At 43.5% G+C, this 17,813-nt stretch overlaps 1 protein-coding gene across 1 annotated transcript in view; it reads left to right on the top strand.

Annotated features, from left to right (window-relative positions):
• The window catches only part of pfas (phosphoribosylformylglycinamidine synthase), a 72,782-nt gene that overhangs the window by 17,012 nt on the left and 37,957 nt on the right, over positions 1-17,813 (top strand). The window contains exons 6-14 of the mRNA XM_059643074.1: positions 7,850-7,955; positions 8,215-8,355; positions 8,649-8,773; positions 8,856-8,984; positions 9,150-9,281; positions 9,390-9,518; positions 16,463-16,536; positions 16,685-16,841; positions 17,363-17,424. Of these exons, the coding sequence (XP_059499057.1) occupies positions 7,850-7,955; positions 8,215-8,355; positions 8,649-8,773; positions 8,856-8,984; positions 9,150-9,281; positions 9,390-9,518; positions 16,463-16,536; positions 16,685-16,841; positions 17,363-17,424 (1,055 nt within the window). The remainder of the gene's footprint in view (positions 1-7,849; positions 7,956-8,214; positions 8,356-8,648; positions 8,774-8,855; positions 8,985-9,149; positions 9,282-9,389; positions 9,519-16,462; positions 16,537-16,684; positions 16,842-17,362; positions 17,425-17,813) is intronic.

Here is a 17,813-nt window from a genome sequence, read left to right on the forward strand (position 1 = left end):
ACAATGTGGACAATCATTCTTCCTGAAATTGATATTGAGATCTTCTCTCCTCCTTTCTTTCCATCGCTATCTGATCTAAGAATCCTGCAACCAGGAATGTTGAGCTGTCATTTCTATTCTTCATGCTGTAATAATTACAACACCCTCTTATCAGTCGACACTCAGTCCGATTAGCTTACTCTATACAAGCTCAGGTCTCCAAGGACACACAAAAACATACGACCATTGCTGCCAGCCCACTTGAGGTGAACACCGACTGGCCTGTGCAGCTGTCTTCCTAGAACCAGTTGCAGTGTTTCAAGAATACCTCCCTTGTGGCATCTCTCCAGTGAGACATTCATCTGCTCTGTCCTTTTTATCCTGCGCTCCTTGGGGTATGGCACTGAGTGCAGTAGAAATTCAGAATTTTTGCTTTTGTGTTTTCGGCTCTGTCAAATCTGCATGTGTTAGTGATTGCATACATCATGATTTCTGTGCCCTTGTCCTGTCTCAATACAATAAGTCCTGTGAAATGCCCGATCAAGGATGGACACTCCTGGTTTCCTTGCTTTTCATGATGCCTAACAGACATTACAGTCTCTGGGTCTTAGGATCTTTCTGTGTAACCTATTTGCATTCCAAAGTTAAAACCAAAAGAACTGTGGATGCTGTAAATCGGGAACAAAAACAGAAGTGGCTAGAAAAGCTCAGCAGGTCTGGCAGTGTCTGTGAAGAAAAAAAATCCAAATTAACGTTTTGGGTCCAGTGACCCTTCCTCAGAACTGAGAACTCTGTTTTTCTTCATAGATGCTGCTAGACCTGCTGAGTTTTTCCAGCAATTTTGTGTTTTTGCGTTCCAAGGTTACTGGCTATACTCCTTTTGGACATGGCTCTGACTTGCTTGTCTCCTAAGGACCGCTTGAATTCTGTTGTTTGTTGTATTCTACTTACTATCTGTCAAATTCTATCACTCATAGAATTACACAGAATCCCTACAGTGTGGGAACAGGCCCTTCAGCCCAACAAGTCCACACCGACCCTTGGAGCATCCCACCCAGACCCATCCCCTAATAACTCCCTTAAGTTACACATTCCCTGAGTACTATGGACAATTTAGTACAGCCAGTCTACCTACCCTGCGCATCTTTGGACTGTGGGAGGAAACTGGAGCCCTGGAGGAAACCCTCGCAGACACAGGGAGAATGTGCAAATCCACACAGTCGCCTAAGGATGGATTTGAACCTGGGCACTGAGGCAGCAGTGGTAACAGCTGAGCTACCGTGCTGCCCCTTTGATGCCAGGCATCCCTTTAATGTTTTCCCTTAATGCTTTTATTGTATATCTCTATAATTATGAAATCTATTTTGTGACTATTTTAAAATTTTTTTAACTGAACCGGTTTTTTAATATCGTAAATAGTTTCAAAGAAACTATCAATTTCTGCAAGATTACTTTAGCTGCTGTTCTCATGACTCGATGATGCTTCACTAATGTTGTTCCCCTAATGGAATAATGTCCTTTCATTATTGAGACTGGAATTAATTACTTGTTTAATGATCCTTCAAGCTTTCTTTTTGAGTCACAATCCCACTATTTCATCTGTGTTTGTTACAAATCTTTGAATTATTTATTCATAAATATTTCCTTATCAAGGCTTTCTCAGGACTCCTTGTAACTTTTGTTCAGACAATGCTCCCTTTTGTCTGGAGTAACCTATCCTGAAAGGCAGTACTGTTTATCTGAAATACTCGAGCTGGCTTCTAATTCTCTCTTAATCAGTTTAACACCAGTTAGTCACCATTTGTATCTAAATGGTGAAGCAGGCTTTTTTAATTCTGGCCATTTCTTGTGTCATGTGGTAGCTCCAGCAGGTTCACAGGTCACCCCTCAGCCTTTGGCACTCCAGAGAAAACACAGCCTATTTAGCCTGTCTCGCTGAAACCCTTCAATCCTGGCAACATACTTGTAAACAATTTCTGTACCCTTTCAAGTTTATTTCCTGTAGCAGGAGGATCAGAATTGAGTGCACTATTCCAAAAGTGACCTATCAAAGTCCTGTACAGCTGCAACATGACCTTCCAACTTCTACACTCAATGCACTGACCAATAAAGGCAACCCTCCCAAATGCCGCCTTCACTACCATCTCCCTGTGACTCCACAGGATCTATGAACCTGCATGCCAGGGTCTCTCTCTTTTGCAACACTCCCCAGGACATTACTGTCAAGTGTAAGTCCTGTCCTGAATTGTCCTACCGAAATATAGCATCACATATCTGTCCTATGGATAGAGGCAGGCTGGTTAGATGAAGTGATCAGTCGCAAAAGAATTCAGTGGATAATTGTAGTGATGCACTTGGGCAGGACAAACAAAACCAGAGATAAAGTGGTTGTGTAGGCATATGGTATACTTGCCTCCATTAGTTGTGGCGTAGAGTTAATCTCCCTGCTCTTATACCAGAATTGTATAAAATGTTGATTAGTCCACAGCTAGAGTATTGTGTGCAGCTCTGAAATCTTATAAGAAGGATGTGATGGCAATAGAGAGGGTGCAGAGGAGATTTACTAGGATGCTGCCTGGGCTGGAGAGTTTGTTATAAAAGAGACATTGGGCAGACTTGGATTGCTTTCCTTAGAGCAGAGGAGATTGAGGGGGAAATGATTGACATAGAAAATTGTGAGGGGCATAGATGGTGTAGGTAGGAAAAACTTGCTGGTGGGATCAATGACTATGAGGCATAGATTTAAGGTACGAAGCAGAAGGATGCAAGGTAATGTAACAAAAAAAACCTTGGATGCGAACCTGGAAGTTGCTGCCTGTGGGGTGGTAGAGGCAGAAACATGTGTAAAGCTGAAGTACTTAAATATGCACTTGGGATGGTAAGGCATGCAAAGCTATGAGCCAAGTGTTAGAAAATGGGATTACAGTATTTAGGTGGCTGTTGGACTTGATGGGCTGAATACTGTTGAGTTTTGGGCCACTACTGTTGGCCATAATTATAAATGACCTGGATGAGGGCGGAGAAGGATGGGTCAGTAAATTTGTGGATGACACTAAAGTCGGTGGAGTTGTGGATCGTGCAGAAGGATGTTGCAGGTTACTGAGGGACATAGATAAGTTGCAGAGCTGGGCTGAGAGGTGGCAAATGAAGTTTAATGTGGATAAGCGTGAGATGATTCACTTTGGAAGGAGTAACAGGAATACAGAGTACTGGGCTAATGGTAAGATTCTTGGAAGTTTGTATGAGCAGAGATCTGTGCCCATGTGCATAGATCCCTGAAAGATGCCACCCATGTTGATAGGGTTGTTAAGAAGGTGTACGGTGTGTCAGGTTTTATTGGGAGAGGGATTGAGTTTCAGAGCCATGAGGTCATGTTGCAGCTGTACTAAAATCTGGTGCGGCCGCACTTGGAGTATTGCGTACAGTTCTGGATGCTGCATTATGGGAAGGATGTGGAACCTTTGGAAAGGGTGCAAAGGAGATTTACCAGGATGTTGCCTGGTATGGAGGGAAGGTCTTATGAGAAAAGGCTGGGGGACTTGAGAATGTTTTCATTAGAGAGAAGAAGATTAAGAGGCAACTTAATAGAGATGTACACGATGATCAGAGGATTAGATAGGGTCGACAGTGAGAGCCTTTTTCCTCAGATGGTAATGGATAGCATGAGGGAACAAAGCTTTAAATTGAGGGGTGACAGATATAGGACAGATGTCATAGGTAGGTTCTTTACTCAGGCTATTAAGGGCATGGAATGCACAGCTGCAACAGTAGTAGACTCACCAACTTTAAGGGCATTTAAATGGTCATTGGATGAACAAATGGATGATAATGGAATAGTGTAGGTTAGATGGGCTTCAGATTGGTTCACAAGTCGGTGCAACATTGAGGGCTGAAGGGCCTGTACTGCGCTGTAATGTTCTATGGTGTTTGTTCTAAGTCCTCTGACTCTAAACTTGGCTGAATGATAGAAACAGTGAGGAATGGTCAATGGATAACTTTCAGGCTGGAGAAAGGGAACTCACTACAAACCTAAAGATTGGATTGAGACCCTTGTATAGGCTTTCAGTCCCACTTTTTATAGACTATCAGGTATATCTAGATATCAATAACCCATGGCCTGTCTAATAAAGGGATGCTCCCAGATTTATTTCTTATGAAAACAAAAGACTGCAATAATTTTATCTATACAATGCTTACAGTCATGAATTAACCCTATTATGTGGGACCTGTCCGGATATGAGACCAAGACAGGTGGTCAGCCTTGCTCTTTCAACTCTCAGCTGTTCATCAATCAGCCTCTGTTCTACAATTTAGCTAACTTTTAGGCATGTACTCTTACATGCAAAGAAGCTGTACATTCAAAGTCTTGATTCTACTCCAGTGTTTGACCAATTGGACCACTGGCAAATATCACAAATATGTTATGTCCTCCCACATTGGTTTGACCAAGTCATTCATTAGGATTTGCTTGTATCTCCTTTGAAAGAGGTTTGTTGATTGCTTTTAATGAACTTTGACCTAATACTTTTGGCTTGTGCTTGCTGTTCACCACTTTTTTACATCTTTCAAACAACCTCAGAATTTTGCTTTGTAAGCATTATATTGACAATCTTCAATTTAGCTGATTAGTTTTTATTATATAGGTTTCACTGTGTCTGTTCTAAACTTTGTTTTTCTAGCGTTAACTGTGACAGTGCAGTTTATTTCTGCTGAGTTAAAATGCTTGATGTAAACTTGCATGTTCCAACATAGAAATACTTCAAAAATCAGTGACTTTTCTAATTATTAGGTCATGACCAGACTTCTTCTCATTTCATTTAACTTTATTTCAGCTAGCCCTGCAAATCTTAGGTTTATATCTGCACTTGTTTTTTTTTCTGATATGTGTAAATGATCAGGGTCTTGATGTGCAGGGGATGATTTCCAAGTTTGCAGATGATGTTAAACTTGGAAGATTTGCAAACCAAGAGGATAGTGTGCAACTCCAGAAGGACATTGACAGGTTGATGGAGTGGATGGATAGGTGGCAGAAGAGGTTCAGTATAGATAAGTAAGAGTTGATGGACTTCGGTCAGAGGAACACTGAACGTCTATATAAAATTGTACGTACAATTCTAAAAGAAGCTCAGGACAGTTGGCCAGAGCAGTAAATAAATCATTCAGTATTCTCAGCTTTTATTAATGGGAGTGTAGAGTACCCTAGATTGTGCAAGGCAATGATTTAAGAGGCTACCCCACCTATTGTGCTTGCTCCAGCTCTAAAACTTAGTGCAAATCTCCTGCCTTCCCCCAACAATAAACTTAGATGTCACCTGGACCAATGCGTACAGCTGCAGGTCCCACATTAAAGGAAAGATGTGTGTGTTGAAGAGTGCAAAAGTATATTTAAAAAAAAAAATAAAAGATGTACAGGATGTTGGTCAGGCCTGTTCTGCAGTACTGTGTTTAGTTGTGGTTGCCCTGAAGGATATGATCAACTGGAGAGGGGTCAGAAGAGATTTACTGGAATGTTGCCAGGAATGGAGGATTTGAGTTATAACTAGAGGCTGGGACTTCTTTCACTGAAGCATAGGAGGTTGAAAGGTGACCTTTTTAGAGTTTTATAAAATAACAGGTAATATAGACAAGGTGAATGGTAGGGGATTTCAAGACTAGGGGATATATTTTAAGCTGAGAGGAGAAAGATTTCCAAAAAAGAAGTGAAGCAGTTTTTTAAACACAGTAGTTTGTGTGTGGAATGACCTTGTGGGGGAAGTGGTGGATGCAGGGACAGTCATAATCTCTAAAAGAGATTTAGATAGGTACACGAATGGGTAGGACTAGTTTAGTTTGGGGTTGTAGTCCACATGGACTGTTGCACCAAAGGGGCTGTATGATGCTAAGTGATTTACAAGAACGGATTCAAAATGAGAAACTTCAGATGTGGGAATAAGTTAGAGATAGTGATACAGCATGGAAACAGGCCCTTTTGGCCCAAACTGGTCCACGGTGCCCACGCAGCTTCTTTGGTCAATATCCTTCTAAACTGTTCCCATCCATGTATCTATCCAAATGTTTTTAAATGTTGCTATTGTACCTGCCTCAACCACTTTCTCTGGCAGCCCATTCCAAATACGCACGCCCCTCAGGTCCTTCCGAACATACTTACCCCCTCACCTTCTAGTTTCCAAATCCCCTTCCCTGGGAAAAAGACTATATGCATTTGTCCTGTCAATGCTCCCCATGATTTTATGCATCTCCATAAGCTCACTGCTCATTCTCCTAAGTTCCAAGGAATAAAGCCCTATCCTGGCCAAACACTCCCAAGAACTCAGGCCTGTTAGTCCTGGCATCCGCGTAAATCATCTTTTGCACACTTTCCAATTTCACTGTCTTTCCTACAACAGAGTGACCAAAACTATACACACTATTCAAGCATGGCCTCAGCAATGACTTATTCAACTGTAACATAACGTACGACTCCTGTGCTCAATGTCTCGACCAATGAAGGCCAACATGCTAAATGCTGCCTTCACCATGCCCACTTGTGACGCCACTTTCAAAGAGCTATGTACTTGTACCGCGCAGTCCCTGTTCCACAAAACTTCTCAGAACCTTATTGTTTATTGTATAAGGCCTCCCTTGGTTTGATTTCCCAAAGTGCAACACCTCACTTTATCTGTAGATGTTAGGACTGTTCGCTCTGGAGAGAAGGCTGAGAGAAGATCTAATTGAAATTTACAAAATCATGGGTAGGATGAAGCTTTTCACACTTGTGAAGGGAATAAGAATGGGACAGCATAGATTTTAGTGATCTGCAAGAGATGCATGGGTGAGAAAAAATAACTGTTGCACATAGGGTGTTAGGGCAGGGAATGCACTGCTTGGCAACGTGATGGAGGCAGGCTCAATTGAAGCTTTGAGATGGATTTTTGGACAGTAATAGTATACAAAGATACGGGGGAAACGCAGGAGATCGGCACTAAGTGATAGAGCTGGAGCAAGTATGGTAGGCAGAGTAGCTTCCTGCGTCATCATAATTCTACGATTATCTAATTGGCATCACAAAAACAACATTACCCAGCGTCAAACCTGCGTTGATAAAAAGACCTGCTTGTTCCTTGACTATTGCTTTCCTACCCTTAGGACTGGTACAACTGAGTCAGCCATGGCGCCAGAGGTTTAGGCCTCATTGCATTCCACTGGAGGACCCATGATTTTCATCAGTTTCAGAACTGAATACTGGCTTAGGAGGGAGATGCTCAGAGGCTCTTGTTATGTGCCTGGTCCTCTTTGACTGTTTAGCAGATGCCCGCTTCCTCTTTGCTCACTCCTCCTTTCATCGGCTGGCCTGGCCCAGCCGCAAAAGTGATGTCGGCTGCACTGTCTTGCTCTTTTGGTTAACTGAGTTCAGCAACTGATCAGCTTCTTAGTTTGGAGCTTGCGTACCTCCTGCACGTGTAGATGTCCAGGAGATAAGAAAGGTAGAGTTTCCCCCATGGCACAGGCTGTGCAGTAGATAGGACTGGCATGTCTGTCACATGCTTATCTATTAGACAACCAATAACTGGCCAGAAATAAAGCAGCTGCTGTTGTGTGATATTCTGCGCACAACTTAATGAACTTCAAAGAAAAATATTATTAGGCAAACACATATGTTTACATGAAATGCACTCGTGGAGCAGCCTGCAGTAATACTGAATACTGAGCACTAGATTGTTGTGTTGTGACCCTTGACCTTTGATTGCTGAGGTAGGGCAGCAGTTCCTTAAGCCGCTTCTCCAGTTCTGTTTATTCCTGTTGCTTTTGCTCATTTTTTAAAATGTGAATTATTTGGCCTGTTTAGTGGAGACACAACTCAGAGCTAATGCAGACTGTCTCCCTTCCACAGGGTTAGCCTTTGATGCCTGGGACCTGGAATATTACACTGGTTTGTTCAGGAAAGTGGGTAGGAATCCCAGTAGTGTGGAGTGTTTCGACCTGGCACAGTCAAACAGGTGAGGTTGATTTGGCACACCCTATGGTCCACTTGATGTCCTTGCATAAAATTCAAACTAATCTGCCTGTCCCACTCTCTGCAATGTGAATCAGACCTCCAACTAATCCAACTGTCCCACTCTCCAATGTCTGTCAAACCACAAACTAATCCCATTGCCCCGTTCCAAAGGCCCACTCTTCGCCACATTAGTATCTCTCCTGCCCCGTGCACGCACACCTGGTTGCATTTGGTGATGCTACTGGTTTGTTTGCATCCAGTGAACACAGCCGGCATTGGTTCTTTAAGGGGCGTTTGACGATTGATGGTGAAACTAAACAGGAGAGTCTTTTTGACCTGATCATGAAGACGCAGGATTATAGCAACAAGAACAACATCATCAAGTTTTCGGACAACAGCAGGTTAGTCTCCTAAGTATTGCAGTAGAGGGGATATCAGATGGTATGATAAACAGGGAGAGGGAGGGGCCAGAGAGTCAGAAGAGTGAAGGGAACAAGGGGCACTGATGAGGACTGGACAACATCATTCGTGATCGGTACATAGTCTCATTGCCGCACTATTTTGAGCTGTTTGTGAAGATGACTGGGGTTTGATGGGGCTATTGGTGGAGGAAAACCAGATTACTGACACCAAGGCCGTTGATCCTTTTTTGTTTTGGTCAATGAAAACATGATTTTTTTTCCCCACCCTGCAGTGCGATCACCGGGAAAGTTGTGAAGTGTCTATATCCCAGCAATCAGTCACGGGCGAGCAAGGTGGAAAAATGTGAAAGAATGAGACATGTAATCTTCACTGCAGAAACACACAACTTCCCCACAGGTTTGTGTCCACATCTGTGATTCTCCGCCTGGTTGTCTTGCTGAAATGTGATTCCCTGTTAACTGGTTTGTCACTATCTCAGGTGTCGCTCCTTTCAGTGGTGCTACCACAGGGACTGGAGGTCGTATCCGTGACATACAGTGCACAGGTCGAGGAGCACATACCATTGCTGGAACTGCAGGCTACTGCTTTGGGAATCTTCTGTATCCAGGTAAATTTTGATTTGGGGGCCAGTGTCTGCCTAAAATGGTTCAACGAGCAGCATCGCTAAGAATGTTTAATTGTCCTACTGCAGTATTTTGGTGTCTGCCCAGTTTAGCAACTCTTGCCACCTGGATATCATGGTTAACACAGGATTAACTCATTCTGTTTGCAGGCTATGACCTGCCCTGGGAAGACCGGACATTTGCTTATCCTGGGAATTTTGCACGGCCTCTGGAGATAGCAATAGAGGCCAGTAATGGGGCATCCGATTACGGAAACAAATTCGGAGAGCCAGTCCTGGCAGGTGAGTCATGGTGGGCTGGTGAGTGAGTCCTCAGCAATCCGAGTAACTATAAAACTTACTGAGTTGTGCTCTAGAAGTTTGACCAAAGCCTTTTGTTTCATTTTTCAGGATTTGCACGGTCATTTGGGATGCTGCTTCCTAATCAGGAGAGGAGGGAATGGTTGAAACCAATTATGTTCAGCGCTGGGATTGGAGCCATTGAAGATCAGCACATCCACAAAGAGCAGCCAGATCCAGGTGGGTGCTGTTTGACCTCCCTAGAGTGGAGGAAAGGGGGAGGCAGATCTGCAGTAGTTTTTTGTGACTGCCCAGCGAGTGTTAGGGACAGTGCAGAGAATGTTTTACTCTGTATCTGACCCTGTGTTCAGGGAGTGTTTGATGGGGACAGTTTAGAGAAAGCTTTGCTCTCAGTTTAAAAGAGAAGAGGGGACTTTTCCCTGTGTCGAGCCGTATACTGTGCCAGTCCTGGGGGTATTTGGTGGGGCCAGTATGGAGGAAGCTGCACATTCAGTTTAAAAGTGTGGAGGCAGCTTTATATTTTCCAGCCTGTACTGGTAGTGTTCAGTAGTTATATTAAGTAGTAACATTTTTTTTTGCATCAGTTTACTTCCTGTCAATCATGGAATCATTTTCAGCCCATTGAGACAGCTTTAGCTGTACACTAAATCTGCACTAGTCCCTGTGCCAGTATCAGGCCCTTTAGCCTTGAATATTATGACATTTCAAGTGTTCATCAAGTACTTTTTGAAAGTTGTGATTACCCTCCTCAACCACTGTCGCAGGCAGTGCTTTCTAGGCCTCCATCACACTCTGAAAGATAATTTCATCAAATCGTCCTGCCACTCACCTTTAAAAGAATGCTTCTTGTTGACCCTCCAGCTAAGGCTAACGGTGAAAGGAATCATGCCCCTCATAATGGTACACATCTCTAATCAGCTTCCTCCTGCCCCTCCCCCAAATTTCTCTGCTGTAAAGAAAATAACCCGCGCTTATCCAGCCTCTCTCTTCATAGCCGCTGCATTCCTCTGCACCTGCTCCAGTGCAGTCCCATCTTTCCTATTGTGCAGAGACCAGAACAGCGCACAATACGCCAGCTGTGGCCTAACCAAAACCTGAAACATTCCAAACTAACCTTCCTGTTATAAACTGTGGCTTGACTGATAAGGGCAAGAGTCCTCTGTGCCACCTTAACTACCATAGTAATGTGCCCTGCCACCTCAGGGATTTATGGACAAGCACCTAACGATCCTTCTGATCCCCTGAGCTTCCTAGCATCCTACCATTCATTGAGTACACTCTTATCTTTCAAAATGCATCACATCACTGTTAAATTCCATCTGCCATTTATCTATCCATCTGTCTCCATCCGTTTATATCCTGCTGTAACCTCCTTCACTGTCAACTACACGACTGATCTTTGTGCCATCCTGAAATTGACTGATTATGAAACCTGACATTCTCATCAACAACATTTATGTATAAATCAGCAATAAGGCCCATCACCGATCCTGTCATCTGACATTTGACTCTGGCCTCCATTTAACAAAAACAGCCTTCTACCACTGGTAGAGAGGGATTTTAAAGAGAAGTCTTGAGTCCCATGTTCAGCACAGATCAAACTTTATTCAGAGCTCCATACCAATGCACCCTGGAAGACGTCACTGGAGATAGCCTCCAAGACACTTCCACCTCTCGCAGTCAAAATATGTTGATGTATCTGGACAAGTACATGGATGGGCAGGGAGCAAAGGAATACAGACCCTTGAAGGATAGGATCTATTCCCATTTGGAAGAAAATGGGCTTGTCAGTGATAGACAACATGGTTTTGTGCAGGGAAGGTCATGTCTTACCAACTTAATAGAATTCTTTGAAGACGTGACAAAGTTGATTGAGGGAAAGGCTGTAGATGTCATCTGCATAGGCTTCAGTAAGGTGCTTGATAAGGTTCCCCATGGCAGGCTGATGGAGAAAGTGAAGTCACATGGGGTCCAGGGTGTGCTAGCTAGATGGATTAAAAAAAACTGGCTAAGTAACAGGAGACAGGGAGTAGTAGTGGAAGGGGGTTTCTCAAATTAGAGACCTGTAGTCAGTGGTGTTCCACAGGGATCTATGCTGGGACCACAGTTGTTTGTGATATATGTAAATGATTTTGGAGGAAGGTGTAGGTGGTCTGATTAGCAAGTTTGCAGATGACACGAAGATTGGTGGAGTAGCAGATAGTGAAGGGGGCTGTTAGAGATTACAGCAGAATATAGATAAATTGGAGAGTTGGGCCGATAAATGGCAGATGGCGTTCAATCCGGGCAAATGTGAGGTGATGCATTTTGGAAGATCTCATTCAACAGCATACAGTAAATGGAAAACTCCTGGGGAAAATTGAACAGAGGGATCTGGGTGTTCAGATCCATTGTTCCCTGAATGTGGCAGTGCTGGTCAATAGTGGTCAAGAAGGCATGCTTTCCTTCCTCGGACAGGGTATTGAGTACAAGAGTTGGCAGGTCATGTTACAGTTGTATAAGACTTTGGTTCAGCCACATTCAGAGTACTGTGTACATTTCTGGTTGCCACATTACCAGAAGCATGTGGATGCTTTGGAGACAGTGCAGAGGAGGTTCACCAGGATGTTGCATGGTATGGAGGGCATTAGCTATGAAGAAATGTTGAGTAGATTAGGATTATTTTCATTAGAAAGACGGAGATTGAGGGGGGACATGATTGAGGTCTATAAAATCATGAGGGGTATAGACAAGGTGGATAGCAAGAAGTTTTTTTCCCAGGAGTGGGGGACTCAATTACTAGGGGTCATGAGTTCAGAGTGAGAGGAGGAAAGTTTAAGGGAGATATGCGTGGAAAGCTCTTTATGCAGAGGGTGGTGGGTGCCTGAAATGCGTTGCCAACGGAGGTGGTGAGGCAGACACGATAGTGTCTTTTAAGATGCATCTGGACAGGTACTTGGAAGGGTAGGGAGCAAAGGGATACAGACCCTTAGAAAATAGATGACAGGTTTAGACAGAGGATCTTGATTGGCGCAGGCTTGTGGGGCTGACGGGCCTGTTCCTGTGCTGTAATTTTCTTTGTTCTTTGTACATTCTATGTTACGATGATGGTACGTAACATAAGTGCATTCCACCTCCTCCCATCTGACACCCACATCCAATTCTGTGAATGCATGCCCTAGGTCTTCCTATGATCTCTGTTTCCCAGGCACCTTATCATCTATCCTTAGGCTCTCTCAATACTTCTTACACAAACACATTCCAATATTGAGAATTGCTCCAATTATTAAACCTTCCCACCATCAAAGTCTCTGTTATTAGGCACTGACAGTATTCAGTCTCCTAAACTAGCAGGCTAGAGGTTTCTACCACCTAGGATTGCCTGTCCAGAGGAATTAAGTCCCCTGCTGTTAGTTTTATGGCTGCATTTACAATTTGAACATATTGAGTGGGCCACTAAGAGTATAAAAGGCCTGAAAGGCCCTGAATTTGTCAAATGTGTCCAAGAAAGTTCCCTAAATCTATGTGTAGACGGCCATATTCGGTAGGGTGCAACACTGGACCTCATGAGAAACGAGGTTGAGCAAGTGACTGAAGTGTCTGCCAGAGAGCACTTTGGGTCCAGTCACCATAACTCTCCTAATTTTAACATAGTTGTGGAAAAAGATAGGACAGGTCCATAGGTTAAAGTGCTAAACTAGTGCAGGACCAAATTGGGGGCCATTAGGCAAGATCGAGCAGCAGTTGATTTGGGTGACTCTTGTTTTGAATGTCAAGGAAATTGACAAATTGGAGACTTTTATAAGTGGCACATCAAGAGTCCAGGGACAGTATGCCCCTGTTATGGTGAAGGAAAAGCCGGTGGGTTTAGGGATCCATGGCTGACAAGTAATATTGAGGCTCTGGTTAGGAAGAATAAGAAGGTTTTCAGCTAACAGGCTCAAGTGAATACCTAGAAGACTATAAAAAGTGTAGGAGTTCTCTTGACGGGAATTAAAGCAAAACATAAGTGAGATTGATCTGGCAGATAATGTTAAAGATAATCCCAAGCAGTTCTATAGCTACATTAAGAGTAAAAGGATGGCTAGGGAGAGAATTAGCCCTGTTAAAGATCGGCATGGCCACCTATGTCTGGAGCCACAGGAAATGGGAGAGAATTTTAATGAATATTTCTCCTCAGTGTTTACTGAGGAGAGAATAATGGATGCTAGGGAAATAAATGGAATGTTTTGGACCACATACACATTACCTGAGAGGAGCTGTTTGCAGCCTTAAAGTCATTAAGGTGGATAAATCCCCTGGGCCTGAACAAGTCCGTCCTCAGATGTTGTGAGAGAGTACGGAAAAAGTTGCAGAGAATCTTTCTTGATCTTTAGTCGCTAGTGAAGTTCCAGAAGACAGGAGGGTGGCTAATGTTGTTCTGTTGTTTAAGAAAGGCAGCAAAGACAAACCAGGGAACTACAGGACAGTGAGCCTGACATCAGTGGTAGGCAAGTTAGTGCAGAGGAAATGGAGGGTCAGGGTCAATGAACGTTTGGATAGTCACGGTCTGATCAGCAATAGTCAGCATGGATTTGTGCATGGGAAGTCATGTCTGACAAATCTGAGTTTTTCAAAGAGGTAACCAAGGGGATGGATGAAGGTAGGGCAGTGGATGTTGTCCATATGGACTTTAGTAAGGCCTTTGACAGGGTCCTGCATGTCATAGTTAGGTCGCATGGGATCCAGGAAACATAGCCAATTGGCTCGATGGTTGAAAGTTGCTTCTTGGACTGGAGGCCTGTGGCTAATGCTGTACCACAGGGGTCGGTGCTGTGACCTTTGTTTACATAAATAATCTGATGTGAATGTACAAGACATCATTAGTAAGTTGGCAGATAATAACATTAGGAAGTATAGTGGAAGGTTGTCAGAAGTTTAGAGGGTTGTTGATCAGATGAGGAAGTGGGCCGAGGATTGGCAAATGCAATTCAATACAGATAAGTCTGAGATGTTGCATTTTGGAAAGTCAAACAAAGGTAGGACTTGTACAGTAAATGGTAAGGTCCTGAGAAGTGTTGTGGAGTAGAGGGACCTAGGAGTACAAGTATATAGTTTGTTGAAAGCAATGTCACAGGTGGACAGGGTGTTGAAGAAGGCATTTAGCATGCTGGCCTTCATCATCAAGGAATTGAGTATAGGAGTTGGGGCGTTACAGTGGTGTAAGTTGTTGAGGCTGCACTAGGAGTATCTTGTACAGCTTTGGCCATTCTGTTATGGGAAAGAAATAGTTAAACTGGAAAGGGTGTAAAGATGACTTACAAGGATGTTGCCAGGACTAGTAGGCCCGAGTTATAGGGAGAGGTTGGCCAAGATGGGACTTCATTCCTTGGAATGTAGGAGATTGCGGTGTATAAAATCGTGGGGGGCATCAATAGGATTAATGCATATTGTCTTTTTTTCGTAGGATGGGGATTTGAAAACTAGAGGGCACAGGTTTAAGGTGAAAGGGCAACTTCTTCACACAGAGAATGGTGCATTTGTGGAATAAGCTGCCAGAGAAAGTGGTGAGGCAGGTACAATACCAATATTTAAAAACAATATTGGCTAGGAATGTGGATGGGAAGGGTATAGAGGGATATGGACCAAATGCAGGCAATTGGAACTAGCTGAGTGGGCAGCATAGACCAATTTGACCCAAAGGGCCTGTTTCCATGCAGTATTACTATGTCTGTATACCCACTAAGTTATTTTAAAAGTATTGGTTATTGTGGGATCAGACAGTTCTCTTTATCAAAAAAAACGAAAGAACTGCCGATGCTGTAAATCAAGAACAAAACCAGAAGTTGCTGGAAAGCTCAATTCTCAGGAAAAGTCACCGGTCCTGAAATGTTAACTCTGATTTTTTTTTTTCCTCTTCACAGACGCTGCCAGACCTGCTGAGCTTTTCCAGCGACGTCTGGTTTTGTTCTCTTTATTAAATTTTGAACTAGCTGGTGAAGAGGTCTCACAAGGTTTTTCCAGCATGTTCTTATCAGAACCAGTTTCTGTATCGAAGGCTGTGTTCTACAAGGCACTTCCTTCATGTATCTCATTACCATATACATGAATGCCACGATTCTGACTGTGGAAACTACTGTTTCAACTAACAATACTCTTCAACCATCTTATGATAGCTGAAAACTTCACCCAGAGATTTTGTTACCTTCAGCTATGGGCAATCCAACAACCACTATCCTCTTGTTTCTTGGATCCAGCTGACTAAGTTACCCTAACTAGTCTTGAGTTCACCCCCGCAAGTTGAGTGCCAGAACTAAGACCGCTCTCTGGAGTAGACCCTATACAACATTTCCCACTTTAGCACAGTATATCCAGCTCCGTAATGAAAGTTGTCTTGTCCAATAAAATGCCCTTTTGAAAAGGGCTGCAAACAGACATTTTATTTTTTTTGTCTCTTTTTAAACTCCTAACCAGTTGTCTTCTGGTGAGAGTCGTGTACCAGGTTAGCCTGTTATTTACTGAGGGGATATGAGAACCCCTGCACTAACCTCAGTTCTGAGTATTGTAACCTCTGCATTGTTTATTAACCTGTGCATTCAGGGCCCACATGCTGATCCCTTTGTTCTGTCCTCCGGCTGATAAGGAGTTTGCAAAGAAGCTTCAGGGTGATCTATACTGTTCGAGTGAGTAGGCAAACATGTACACATGCAGTATAGCATGGCTAAATGTGAAGTTATACGCTTTGTAAACAAAAAGGAAGGGAAGTGTATTATTTAAATAGCAACTTATTGAGAAGTGTGGATGGATTAAGAAATCTGATGTCTTTGAATTCCTGTCAATGAAGGCAGATGGCGTATTGGCCTTCATTGCATGAAGATTTGACTTCAGAAGTACAGATATCTCACTGCAATTGAAGAGGACCTTGGTGAAACCATACCAAGAGTATAGTGTGCAGTTTTGATCTCCCTACCTAAAAAGATATATTGCTGTAAAGGCAGTCACTCGACTGACTCTGGGGATGGCAGGACCCAGTCATCAAGAGAGATTGGTTTGACTGGGCCTCCGTTCACCAGAGTTTTGAGAGGTAACCAGGGGCTCATGCCTTATCAACACAAGCCATCAAAATAGCTCTGACCTGCCTATTTTTGCCACTGTGTTTCCTGTGTATTTTGACTGCCTGCACTGACCTGTCTCTCTGGTTTCAGAGATGGAGGTGGTGAAGATCGGAGGCCCAGTCTATCGAATTGGAGTGGGAGGTGGGGCAGCCTCCTCAATCCAGGTACAAGTCAGTGTGATGTATTAAGGGGGACAGGGAGCATTGGGTTGGGGGCAGTGGTGGAGTGGTAAGTGAGAGGAAGCCTGAAGAATGGAGAGCCAACTCCTGTTTCTGTGATAGTTACTCTCCTCTTGTTCTCCTCTTGCCCTAGGTACAAGGAGACAACACAGCAGAGCTGGATTTTGGAGCTGTGCAAAGAGGGGATGCTGAGATGGAGCAGAAGATGAACCGAGCTTTGCGAGCCTGCATAGAGAGCCGGGACAATAATCCCATCTGTAGCATTCACGACCAGGGAGCAGGAGGCAATGGTGTGTAGAGATACCTTCAGCCAAGAGGCTGGGGTTGAGTCTCATTAGTCAGCACAACTGGAATCTAATAGGCTGGACATGATTGGAACATGATGGGCGGAGTGCTTTGTGATAGCTGCAAGAGCGTGTGACATTGAAATGCCTTTGTACACAATCACAAGAAACTGCAGAGTGTTTGAATGTGAAGGTATTTGGGGCCATGTGTCAAATGGGAAGGGGTTTGAATCCTCTGGGAAAGTACATGGTTGGGGTGAGTGAAGAGGGATTTTGGGTCCTTTAAGACTGTACAGTGGGAGAGAATGAGAAGGGGTTTGGTCATTGGGATTGTATACAGTGGGAATGAATGAAAAAGGGGTTTGTATCCTTTAGGATTTTGTGCAATTAGAGTGAATGAGAAGAGATTTGGGATTTTGTGAATGAATGAGTGGGCTGGGGATTTTGTGTTTCTGTAGTCTGAGAGTAGTTACTACTATCTGTATTTAGCCTGTTATATAGCTGATGGTTCTCTTCTACCATTGTAGGTAACGTGTTGAAGGAGCTGAGTGAGCCAGCTGGGGCCACAATTTACACCAGCAAATTCAAGGTGGGCATGACACAGTGGATGGTGTTAGCATCACCAAATTAAGTGGAAGCAGCACAGACTGAATTTGGATGATTATGGGTTCAGATGTCGTTTCTGACTGATTCATCAATAGCAAGTCATATGAGCACAGAAAAGGGCTGTTCAGTCCATTGTGACCATGGCTGTCTGTCCTGTAGCCCATTTTATTTTCCCTCTTTACCGCTGCATGTTTATTTCCTCAAGTAAAATTGCAGTTCCTGTCACATTTTTAGTCAGAATTTGATGTGATAGCTACTCACTAGATAAAGAATTTCTTCATGTTACCCCTGTATCCCTCATCAAATGCTGAAATCTGTTTCCTTATCTTTTACGTCACGATCAGTTAATGATGCCCATAGAGACTGATAACT

The sequence above is a fragment of the Stegostoma tigrinum genome, chromosome 47 (assembly GCF_030684315.1).
Source record: "Stegostoma tigrinum isolate sSteTig4 chromosome 47, sSteTig4.hap1, whole genome shotgun sequence".
Classification (NCBI taxonomy): Eukaryota; Metazoa; Chordata; class Chondrichthyes; order Orectolobiformes; family Stegostomatidae; genus Stegostoma; species Stegostoma tigrinum.